Source organism: Dendronephthya gigantea, unplaced genomic scaffold (genome assembly GCF_004324835.1).
Source record: "Dendronephthya gigantea isolate DGI-Jeju-01 unplaced genomic scaffold, DenGig_1.0 000013F, whole genome shotgun sequence".
Classification (NCBI taxonomy): domain Eukaryota; kingdom Metazoa; phylum Cnidaria; class Anthozoa; order Malacalcyonacea; family Nephtheidae; genus Dendronephthya; species Dendronephthya gigantea.
The window spans coordinates 61,871-73,839 of NW_021163023.1; the positions used below are offsets into that span (position 1 = coordinate 61,871).

The 11,969-nt window shown below is 35.5% G+C and overlaps 1 protein-coding gene across 1 annotated transcript; it reads right to left on the minus strand.

Annotated features, from left to right (window-relative positions):
• Positions 1-1,728: 1,728 nt before the first annotated feature.
• LOC114519378 (putative ankyrin repeat protein RF_0381) lies at positions 1,729-11,945 on the minus strand. The gene is made up of 5 exons (XM_028539503.1): positions 11,417-11,945; positions 11,318-11,326; positions 10,739-10,781; positions 9,840-10,604; positions 1,729-4,997 (listed from the first exon to the last, which is right to left on the minus strand). Exons 1-5 carry the CDS (start codon positions 11,746-11,748, stop codon positions 4,188-4,190), a joined length of 1,959 nt encoding a protein of 652 aa, XP_028395304.1. The 5' UTR covers positions 11,749-11,945; the 3' UTR covers positions 1,729-4,187.
• Positions 11,946-11,969: the final 24 nt, after the last annotated feature.

The following is an 11,969-nucleotide window of genomic DNA, read 5'->3' on the forward strand; positions in this document are numbered from 1 at the left end:
ACTATTAAAGCTGTCAACCACTACAGCGATTAGTTGGACGCCTCTCATATTTGAAGACTTAGTTTTCAAGTCTGACGTGATGATAGCTTTACTGACCATAGCCTGGCTTACGGGTGTTTATGTTGGAATCGCGTTTGTTTTCACACGAAAAAATTACCACCTTCTAAGAAAGAAATATTTTACCAAGTGAACTATATAGCAATGAAATTGTTTTGTTTTTTTTGTAATAAGAAATTATAATCCATTATTTCATAAAATGAAATTTTATTACCCAATGTTGACGTTCCAAATTATAACTACCAACACACAAGTAAGTCTAGAGATCTGGGGCCGGTTGTTCGAAAAGCGGTGAATAAGTTAAAAATGGAAAACAAAATTATCTATTTATTGAACAACTGAGCTGAAATATTTCGATGTAAATAGTTTAATTTGTGAATGGAAGCAGATATTAAATGCATAAGATGCAGGTTCAGTCATTCACAAGATCTATGAGAGTATTTTTAATTTTTGGCTTATTCACCGTTTGAGCTAAACACCTTTCGGCCCCTGACCATGTTCCAAAGTCCAACAGTCAGGGTTTGATGAAATAAGGCTGGTAAACAAAAACATTAACTCGTAAGCAGTTCCCGTTTTTTTTCATCGCGCGTTATGGTAGGGTGTCATACAATTATACAGTATATCCGTACAATTAGCTAAGCTTTCCAAGAAAATTGTATAAATTTAGCACATAAGCAAGTGTATATGCACGTTTATATTAAGTGTAGCAGTCACAATAAAATGAATCAATAAAGTCATGGCCAAAAAAATTTATGGGTCCCTTTATTATGGAATAAGTTTCATATCGAGGATCGGCGGATCTAAGATTTCTTCTAACTTAATCCAAAAAGATTTACTCAAAAAATGGGGGGGGGAGAGGATGTAAAAAAATACGGGGAAGGTAGTAAAAAAAAACGGGCGAGGAACAAGAATTAGGCTAATTTCACTCTCATTAACGAGCCCTAAAAGCAATGATTCTGATCCACATGCATATAAACAATTCAAAAAGACTGAATGGCTTTTCAGACGGACTGTTCAGGATTTAAAGGGGGATTAGAGCTATGTCAACAGTCCCATTTGTGGGTGTGCTCATTTTCAGTTTTCAGCACTTTGTTCCCAGATTCGGATTTTGGCACATATGCCATGTTGACCACATTGGTTATTTTACCCTAAAGGTTGAGAAAATCTGTCCTAAATGAAATACACACAAATTCCTTCACAGGTCCTGGCCTCACTATATGCTGGTTCATTACGCATGTGATATGTAAAATAATTACAGTCTCTAATGCTTTAAAACATTAACAAATACAGCCAAATACAAAATTACAGAAACCATTACAATTACAAATATTGACAGCTAATAATACAATCTAGTAATATACAAGAAAATGGTTTTCGACCCTGATTGGTTGATTTCAGTGCAGTTAATCCCAAACAGTGGTGCAAAAATGTGAAACAGGGCAAATTTCTGTAACAACAGTGCAAAATCCTCTTATAAATATATCTGATTTTTTTGAAAAAAAAATTAACCAATCAATTACTGTTCCGCGTTTAATAATAGCAATGGACAGACGAACTGTTAAAATTTGAATTTTGAATGTTTTTCAATATTTGCATAAATTGTTTAAACTAATTAAATTCGAAATAAAATGTTCAAGGACATATAATGGATGAGGTCAATAATTTATTGTCTCCAAGATTTCCTTGCATATCATTAATACGTAGTACTATAATTTCTCGTGTAATTACGGATAAACATGCACTCGTGAGTTTTTAAAGACTGCAAATATACCGCTCGTCCTTCGGACTCGCGCTATTTTGCAACCTTTAAAAACTCACTTGTGCTTGTTAATCCGTAATTGCACTCGAAATTACACAATTATCTATATACAAAGAAATGTAAGTCATTATTTCATTGCTGGTTTATATGTTCAAGAATTGCATACACTAGAAGGGCTATTTCTAAAATTATAATGGTTCATATTAAGTTTCTTGTCTCTTTCTTGTGATTGACCAACTGTTAGTTTGAATATTAAAATTAAAATAATTCAGAACTTGCACTATATACATTATAAGAGTAATAATATTGAAATTTTACCTGGTGGCGGTGCTTTATAATATAGCATTCCCAAGCAATTAAGATGCTTCAAGTCTGTGTAATACTTGCATGCATTTGTAAATCTATGTAATACGTGACTAATGCTACAAGTCTGTTTACATAGCTTTCTTGCCTTTAAAATAGGGACGCTGAAGTTTTTATTTTGACAGCATTTCGAGAAAAGCAAAGTAATTTTTTTAAGAAATTTTTGAACTATTTGAATTCTTACCTATGTTCAGAGATTGATTCGATTTGATTGTATTGCAATAAATCACCATTTGATAACAAATTCTTTACAATAATTCTTAAATTTGGTTTCCACACTTATTCTGATTTTTCAATGTCTGATTAATAATTATCGAGGCAATTCCCTTGTTAATAGTACATGTTTGTGGACTTTTACGTCCAAGGGGGATTTGAAGAAGTCGGTGTTTATCGATAAGTTTAAGAAATGTTTTGCCGACTTTAGTTTTAACATTTTTCCTCGCTTGGTGATATTGTTTAAAGTTCTGTTTATCTGGGAATGGTCGTTGGTTGGTATTTAAATTAATACCTGTAATCACTGCAGTTTAGAGCCTCTCTATAAACATGGGCGGTTTATTCCAACGCACAAAAGTTTGCGGGCAGCAAATGCATAGGTTGGGGTACCTGACCAATTCTTGGAATATCCATAAGGTGTAATGGTTGACTCTGGACTTCTTCTTTGACCACGGGGGCTTCAAAATGTCTTTCGCTCTCTTCTCATCTTTTTTTCGTGCCTTTACTTTGCATGATTCCTGAACCTACAAACCTGTTACCAAGTTTGCATACTACGGTGGTAATAGAGTCAAGTGGCTTTCAAGATCAGAGTGGATATCAAGATCACCATTTTCTCGATCAAAAACTCCAACGATGGATTCGTTTTCGCCCATGGATTTTTCGAGGGAGAAAAGATGTTTGTAATCGTGGTCTAATTCTGTAAGATCGATCTTCATCTTCCGTTATCGGTTGTAAAGTCTCAGCCCATCATATATTAGCTACTTTTTAGAGAAGTTTATGATGTATGACCTTTTTTGAGAGTTTAACGAATGAGTTGCGGTATGTGAGTTCATCCAGCGGTGATGCTATAGCTACCTTGACGAAATTGTTATTAATACCGCCTGGAATAACTTCGTTTTCCTGGTCAAGCTCATTTTCCATACTGGCTTAAATAAAACTGGAATCTTGTACTTGTTTACACTTTCCCATGCAGCAGTATTTCATTATAACGTATGAGTTTATTGGCGCCACTATGTTGATTCCATCGCTAATAGCAAGTTTATTTGTTACACAAAGGAATTCTTCATTAATATTATCTGTTACATCATCGTCCAAGATTTTGATATTTGCATGTAGAAATTTGCTGTATTTTTTGCCGGTCGCACAAACTTTACTTGATTCATCTCGATTATTAAATACAAGGCCAAAACGTTGCTCTTCGTCTTCAGTTTTAATCGCAAAAAATGCTATCAAATGGTAAATTATTAAGCTTGCACAAGCCTACAAGCAGGTTTGAAATTGCAGCAATCTTGGTACAGAGAAAAACATCCGATTTTATATCAATCAAAGTCGAAAAATCTCGTAATGTGCCTTTCTCGAAGAGTTGTCATGAAAACAAATTTAGCGCATGTAATTAATGCTGTGCGAAGACGTTTTAGGTCACACTTGTTATTTTGCGTTAATTGTGATTTTTTTAGAGTTGAGTACGAATTTAATTTTAATTTAGACTGTCAATACGAAATGTGTGCAAAGCGTAGCTGACTGCAATTAACATTTTTCATTTGTAAAAATCCTAAAAGGTTCGAAATCTTTTAGGGGTGATCTAAAGCTTTCGCACGGGTATATTCTTCCGCGACGGAAACGCTGTGAACGAAAGAAAGTTTTTACAGTTGATCGTGAATGATATCTGTTTTGTATAAATTGGGCTAAAATATAAAACATATTATCTAAAAGCTCAAGTCTAAAAAATTCTTCACTTGACGTAGATCGATCCAATAATTAATCAAAACTTTTGTTAATCTGCATCTGAATTCTGTTAGTCTTCATTAACGAAAGAATCTCTCAGCGCTTCGTCAGCATAAGGTCTTTTATCAATCTTGTGATTAATCAGCTGGGACACAAACTTTCGAGCTTTACGATCACCAAGTTTCTTCAAATTGACAGAGTTTCCTTTCAAAACATTTTTCGTTCGATCTAACCTAGATCCGAAAGGATGTTCACCTTTAGTTAAAACGTAGAAAGCAATCATACCCGCGACATGAACATCTGATTTCTTTTTGAATGGACCTTTTTCTTGTTTCTCTCCCGCCTCAATAACTTCTGGCGGTATCCATCCTTCAGTGCCTTTAGCATCTGTTGCAACTGCCGTTTCGTCGCCTTTTAGAATTCGGCTTATTCCAAAGTCTGCCAATCTCATACTGCCTTCGATATCAACAAGGATGTTTGATGGTTTAAGATCTCTGTGCAATATTCCTTTACCATGAAGAAATTCCAGTCCTGATAGAATTTCTTTGATCATTCTTGGACCTTGCTCTTGCAACTGCTCAATAGTGTGAGAGCCGACAAGTTCAGTAAGGGTTTCCTCACAAAGATCAACAATTAGATGTATGAAATTCTCGTCCCTATGAAAATATCGATAGCTCACAATAAATGGAGAATTTTCTGTTTTCAGAAGACTCATAATTTCCATTTCGTTTTCAGCTACTTTATCCCACTTTTGCAACACCATTCTCTTAACAGCAACTTCACTTCCATCCTTCATGAGACCAACATAAACACATGAATAACCACCATCACCAATTCTGAATTGCTTGTCGGCGACAAAAGCCTGTATCGGAATTTCAGTCTATGGAAGAAAAAAGAAATGGAATAGAAATGCCATTAATGAGTTAAAAATAAGACATAATGTACATGGGTGTCCCCAAAGATAAAGGACTCCGGATTTGATTAGAAATTAAATAGCTTCTTATCAAGTAAAGTTTTATTAGTTTGAGGAAAAACTAACTTAGATTTTGATATGTTATAGTAGTTTTTTAGAAAAAAATTCATGGAGATATTACTTTACAAAATCCGTATACAATATTTCGGGATGTCTCTAAAATATAAAAAATACGCTGTATAAAAACACTAGAAATACATTCATTCAGCAACCCCTCCCTATGCCAAACCAAATAGTTACACAATTCCTGAGCTAACCTTACCTAAACTTATATTATGAAATGACTCAAAACTCAAATCAGTCAATATTATATTTTATCGACTATATCCTGCTAATTTTTCTATCATTAGGAACAAAATTGATCATAAAGATAAAACATTGGCCGTTTAATTTTTGCAGCATAATATGCCATTAAGTCTCTTTATATAGTCTCCCTTGCAGCAATTAATTAAATGTTTAAAATTCGAAATTGAAACCATGAAAAAAGTACAATATTTTCTGACACAAAGAAAATACCTCAAATATAGTATTTTATTCTGTGATTGCAGTCGATCCTAATACTTTTATAGTATGTAGTGATACTTGTAGTGATCAAAATTTACGCTACACTTTCAAAAACACATTTTTAGGTTTAAGCGAAGGGGTAAAAGCCTCTCACATGCAGGTGGGTATGCCTTTACAAAATGACATACAAAGCTGAAAATTATACAAATAAACTGCATCCTTACCGCGATGCAAACATGGAATAAACACGTACCCATTTAAAACACTTATAAGCTTGCATATTATGAATTATTTCTCTTACACCGCTTAAACTTTATATTTTTTATGGTTATCTGTTATACTTTATCTTGTTTCGTCTCATTTTATTTTGCACATATTTTGTTAAGATAACTGACAAAATCGAACGTCTACCGTCCATAACATAGAATTTGGACAACTTTGGATTACGCTATGTTCTGTTACAATAATACCTTGTGTAATTCCTAATTTCCGGCGACATAATTAATTAACTAGAAATACAAGCATGCATGCACCATCCCTCGCCATTTTCAACCAAAAAAATAATCTAGATTAGCTATAATAAGTTTATATTATGGAATGACTCAATAGCAAAGCGTCGCTAGCCAACTTTTTTATCATTTGGCAACAATATCATAAATCAATGGATTGTGATGTCACCCGTTTTCTACAACCTTACAGAAAACATCATGGATTCGCCCATTGTGGCGAAGTCCGTTGAACCACAAAGTATCATTGATTTGTCTGTAATGTAAAGGCCAAGGCACACAATTACACAAAAATATAAATCATAATTTCGTATATAAATTATGGACAAGAGCTTCAAGGTTTCGTGATAACAGGTTAGGACATTCAAGCACATTATCATGCATGATAATCACACAGCACTTGTGCCGCACACTTTTTTAAAAAGCTCATACGCTATTTTAATATTAAAAGGTTATATGATGGCCGTAGTAGAGCAAACAAATTATTTCTAGATGCCAGAGACTCAAGCTTGATGCTCTAACCTTGCTGCTTCAAACTTAAAACAGGTATTTCAATGATATAATGATGGCGACTCTCGCAATGATCTTAGGAATCATGAAACTGATTTAACATTACCATGCACAACCAAAGAAATAATTATTTTGAATACGGTTTAGATACAATGGAGCCATCCATTAGCATAACCTGCCATTGATGTAAAAAGGGTTGATTCTGTTAATTTATTTAAACAAGCGAGATGAAGCTGATCTTTCCACGATGATACCAATTCGTTTTTTATGTGTTTATAGTTTTTCTATTTATCTGTCTGTTTTGTCTAGAGTGTCAAAATTAGGTTTACTTATGTATATGTGTGTATTTAGCAAAGTATAGTGTAAGCGATAAGCAATAAATATACGACCCAAACCCACTCCACCTGCGGCATGTATATGTTGAAATATGTTTCTTAAAATGCGAGGCAAACACGTAATTAAGCAAACACATTTGGAAATTAAAGGACTCTAATACACCGCACACTATCAGTTGGAAAATCATTAAGAAATCACAACCGTATTGTAATAAAACTAAACGCTGTAATTTATGCCTATCTGAGAAATTTATCATCATATGTCTTCCTGAATTAAGCTCTTTGAACAAGCGTAACGAACTTGTTTCCACATGCCGGCATCGAAAGAAGTTTTTGCTAAGTAACACCTAGTAACCAACTACATGTAATACGACCTAATTAATTATGCATCTCTTGTATATAGCCGTTGTGCTGTTGTAATTACATATTATTTACCAAGCGTTAAGCTTGCCACACTCATCAGATTTCCTTTTGGAGGCTGTGGCAGGGAAACCCAACATTTCCTCACCATGTTGGCAGATAAGGTGGCGACGAAGCGACATCTGAGGTTGTCCGTCGTGATGAGCTGGCTGCGAAAACAGATCTCTTTTGCCCTCATCAGAGCACAAGTATTGTGCATTCGCGGATCACGTTCTTGGCGCCATGTAAATTCATCATCGAACATTGAACTGTCCGAACAATTATCAAATTTTAAAATGTAATATCTTTGACTATAATTGTAAACGTGTTGTGAAATCCGCTCCAGGATTACTTTTGATATGTGTAATACCTCAAGTTTGTAATTAAATATATGTCATTTTCTAAAAAAAAAAATGTAATACAAAAATCTAAGCTAACTATCCTTCCATCTAATAAAATTTATTTCAGTTTAATGGCTTGTGTCATTAAAAAGTTATCATCAATCAAACAGAAGTCCTTTTTTTCGGACACCCGCCATATATATCCTTTGTTTTATACGGTATAATTTTAGTCAACTAATTACAGAAGGCCATCTAAGATACGGGGAGAAATTAAAACAGACATTTAGGCCGCATATATTCAATTTTAAATTTGCGCAGTATGAAAGATGGGATATGTAGGTTCAATTCATATCAGAAAGTAATAATCAAATGTTTTTAAAATTGAAATAAGCGATCGAAATTAAACGTGCTCGATTGGTAGTAAAAAGGACAAAATTGAAATTTGGTAGGAGCTTAGTGGCGCAGACACCAATGAAATTATCTGTTTAATTCCCAGTGTTGAAAGAATGTGATTTTCGACCGTCAATTTTTGTCATGCGTCGCCATTCGATCGACTTTTGTTTGTCAGGATGATTTTTTGAGCACGCCTACCATAGCTAGTTTTCTGCGTTTTCATCATTCCTATGCGAATGCGTAATGCTTTATATTCGCACTTGTGAGAGAATTGTCATCAGGATAACCTCGATATAATATTGTATTCGTTTATCATAATATAAAAAAGATCAAGTTTTTTGGTACACAATATTAATTGTCTTCACCATCTCGAAGACTACCCAAGAGATGACTGGGAAAAGAGAAAGACACAACGTGTATTCATTCACTGCATTTCAATTAAAATTTGTAATTCTAGGTTTAAGCTCTTTCTTGGCAGGTGAAAATCAAATTAAATTGGACTTGTTATTTTAAATATTGCATAACGACGTGTTAAAGCGGCGGTTTCTTTCTTTGAGTCACGTTTTGGAACCCGTAATGAGTGACAGTCTATATTTGTCGTTAATTTATGCTAATACACAATACACTGACAACAATACACTTTTTCAATTTTTTAAGAGCTCGATTTCTCGCCTTTGTTTAATTTACGTTTTTCCTTTTCCGCCAATTCGGTGATAGTGACAGGTTTTTACAAAAAAGACTGGGTATAGCTCCAGAGTGTTCAAAACCAGTGGCGGATCTAGGGGTGTGCAGAAATGAGAATAAATTACTACTGCTTAAAATCGGAATCGCATAGGTAGATTTTAAACTAAAAATATTCTTTTCAAATCTATAACCAATAACGTTTTTAATAAGGTGTTTTGAATTAAAACAAGACGCCTGTTCTGGCGTTAACTCCGGCGCACGTGCCAGTCTTCAATACAGAGCTTCGGAACATAAACAATACAGTTCATATTCGCATTTAGATGCCTTGCGAACCTAAATGTTCGATCGCGAAATTCAGAAGCACATCGTACTTTAAAAAGTATAGAAGTTCAATTGTTCAAAAATGTAAATAAACGGCATGATACATTCGCTTTGTCTTACACTTTGCCTTTGGAATTTGCGCTTATATAGTTATATTAAATCTTTAATCCTGTGCAAGCTACGACGAGTCAAAGCGCCCATACACGACCATTTAATCATCTGTTTAAACGGCGAAATAGCAGCGATATTACTAAAATTGGACCAGAATCTACATGTAATAAATATATTCTTACCCCAATTCAATCTAAACTTAATCGAGAAGCATGAAAAAAACGGTTTATTTGTTCCTGTTGGAGGAATTGCCGTATCATGCGAGCGAAATCGAATCGCGCATTGGAAAATTAGCCAAAGTTGTGCACCACAACTCTTGGGAGACAAGACTGGGACATAAATTATAGATAAATCCAATCAAAAAAACATTTTAAATACTAGTATATTTCTCACCATTTCAGACTTGCGACGACGAAAAATAATAAAAAAAAAAAAAAAAAAATAAAACCGAGGCGAATTTTCAACCCCGTCGCTGACGCCGGAGTAATTAAGCGGTGTAATTTATTCTGCACAGGCCTAGATCCGCCACTGTTCAAAACTAAAATCTAAATTCCTCTTTAATGTATCCGTTAATAATCAATGTTACTATAACCAAATTAAGTGACAAAAACCTAATATATGTTTAAAATATATTTCAAGTATTACCTTCTCTAACTGGTTGCAATTCGTTGTACCAAGCACCTGAATTTTCTGACGATGTTTTACGGACCTTTTAAGAATAGTTGCAATTTCATCATGACCAAGGTGGATACTCATTTCAAGAAGGCTCAAATTTCTTCCATCAACGAGAAATGTCCCACCTCTCCATAAGTTGACGTTCTTTTTTAACAGAAGAGTGACCAAATTAACCGAATTTTTCACAATTGCTATCTTTAAAATATCAATGCCAAGAGTATCATTGCGGATTTCAGCGCCATTTTCAACAAGATATTTTACTATTTCAACCCGACCTTTAGCAACAGCAGAGTGCAGCACAGTGCACCCGTTTGTATCCTTGCCATTTACATCAGCACCCTTTTCCACAAGACACTTTATTATTTCAAGCGCACCCTCGGTAACAGCAGAGTGCAGCACAGTCCACCCGTTTGTATTTTTGCCATTTATATCAGCGCCTTTTTCAACAAGAAATTTTACTATCTCAAGCGTACCGTCTGTAATAGCAGAGTGCAGCACAGTCCACCCGTCAGTATCCCTGCCATTTACATCACCATCATGTTCAACAAGATATTTTACTATTTCAAGATTACCTTTAGCAACTGCAGAGTGCAGCACAGTGCTCCCGTTTGTTTTTTTGCCATTTAAATCAGCGCCCTTTTGAACAAGATATTTTACTATCTCAAGCGTACCCTCTGTAACAGCAGAGTGCAGCACAGTCCACCCATCAGTATCCTTGGCATTTACATCAACGCTCTTTTCAACAAGATATTTTACTATTTCAAGCTTAGCTTTAGCAACAGCAGAGTGCAGCACAGTCAAGCCGTTTGTTTTTTTGCCATTTATATCAGCGCCCTTTTCAACAAGGTATTTTACTATTACAAACGTACCTTCAGTAACGGCAGTGTGCAGCACTGTACTACCACAAGTATCCTTGTTATTTACATCCGCCCCTTTTCAACAAGATATTTTACCATTTCCGGCGTAGATTTAGCGACAGCAAAGTGCATCGCTGCCCCCCACTCATTCATATTCCCATTTGCATTAGCGCATTTTTCAACAAGAAATTTCACGATTTCCAGCCTATTTTTACTAACAGCTATGTCCAGCGCAATCCAGCCGTCAGTATTCTTGCAATTTACATCAGCGCCCTTTTAACAAGATATTTCACAATTTCAAAGCGTTCCTTCTGTAACAGCAGAGTGCAGCACAGTCTGCCCGTTTGTGTTTTTGCCATTTACATCAGCGCCCTTTTTAACTAGATATTTTATTATTTCAAGCTTGCCTTTTGTAACAGAAGAGTGCAGCACAGTCCACCCGTCAGTACCCCAGCCATTTACATCAGCGCCCTTTTCAACAAGATATTTTACTATTTCAAGCGTACCCATTGTAACAGCAGAGTGCAGCACAGTCCACCCGTTTGTGTTTTTGCTATTTACATCAGCGCCCTTTTCAACAAGATATTTTACTGTTTCAAGCTTGCCATTTGTAACAGAAGAGTGCAGCACAGTCCACCCGTCAGTATCCCTGTCATTTACATCAGCTCCCTTTTCAACAAGATATTTTACTATTTCAAGCTTAGCTTTAGCAACAGCAGAGTGCAAAACAGACCACCCGTTTTTTTTTTGCCATTTACATCAGCGCCTTTTTCAACAAGATATTTTACTATCTCAAGCTTACCCTCTGTAACGGCAGAGTGCAGCACAGTCAGGCCCTTTTTTTTTTTGCCATTTACATCAGCGCCTTTTACAACAAGATATTTCACTATCTCAAGCGTACCCTCTGTAACGGCAGTGTGGAGCACTGTACTCCCACAAGTATCCGTGTCATTTACATCAGCACCCTTTTCAACAAGATATTTTACCATTTCCAGCGTACACTTAGCGACAGCAAAGTGCATCGCTGCCCCCCACTCATTCCTATTTCCATTAGCATTGGCGCCTTTTTCAACAAGATATTTCACGATTTCCAACCTATTTTTACTAACAGCTATGTCCAACGCAATCCAACCATCAGTATCCCTGCCATTTACATCAGCGCCCTTTTCAACAAGATATTTCACTATTACAAGCGTACCTTCAGTAACAGCAGAGTGCAGCACAGTCCAGCCGTTTGTTTTTT

Excerpts from the sequence above, each read along its gene's own strand:
- LOC114519378 (XM_028539503.1), bottom strand. The coding sequence starts at position 11,748 with ATGCACTTTGCTGTCGCTAAGTGTACGCTGGAAATGGTAAAATATCTT. Across the intron at positions 10,605-10,738 it reads GCACACTGCCGTTACTGAAG|AGCGTTGATGTAAATGCCAA; the intron begins GTACGTTTGTAA and ends CTTGTTGAAAAG. Across the intron at positions 4,998-9,839 it reads ATTGCAACCAGTTAGAGAAG|ACTGAAATTCCGATACAGGC; the intron begins GTAATACTTGAA and ends TTTCTTCCATAG.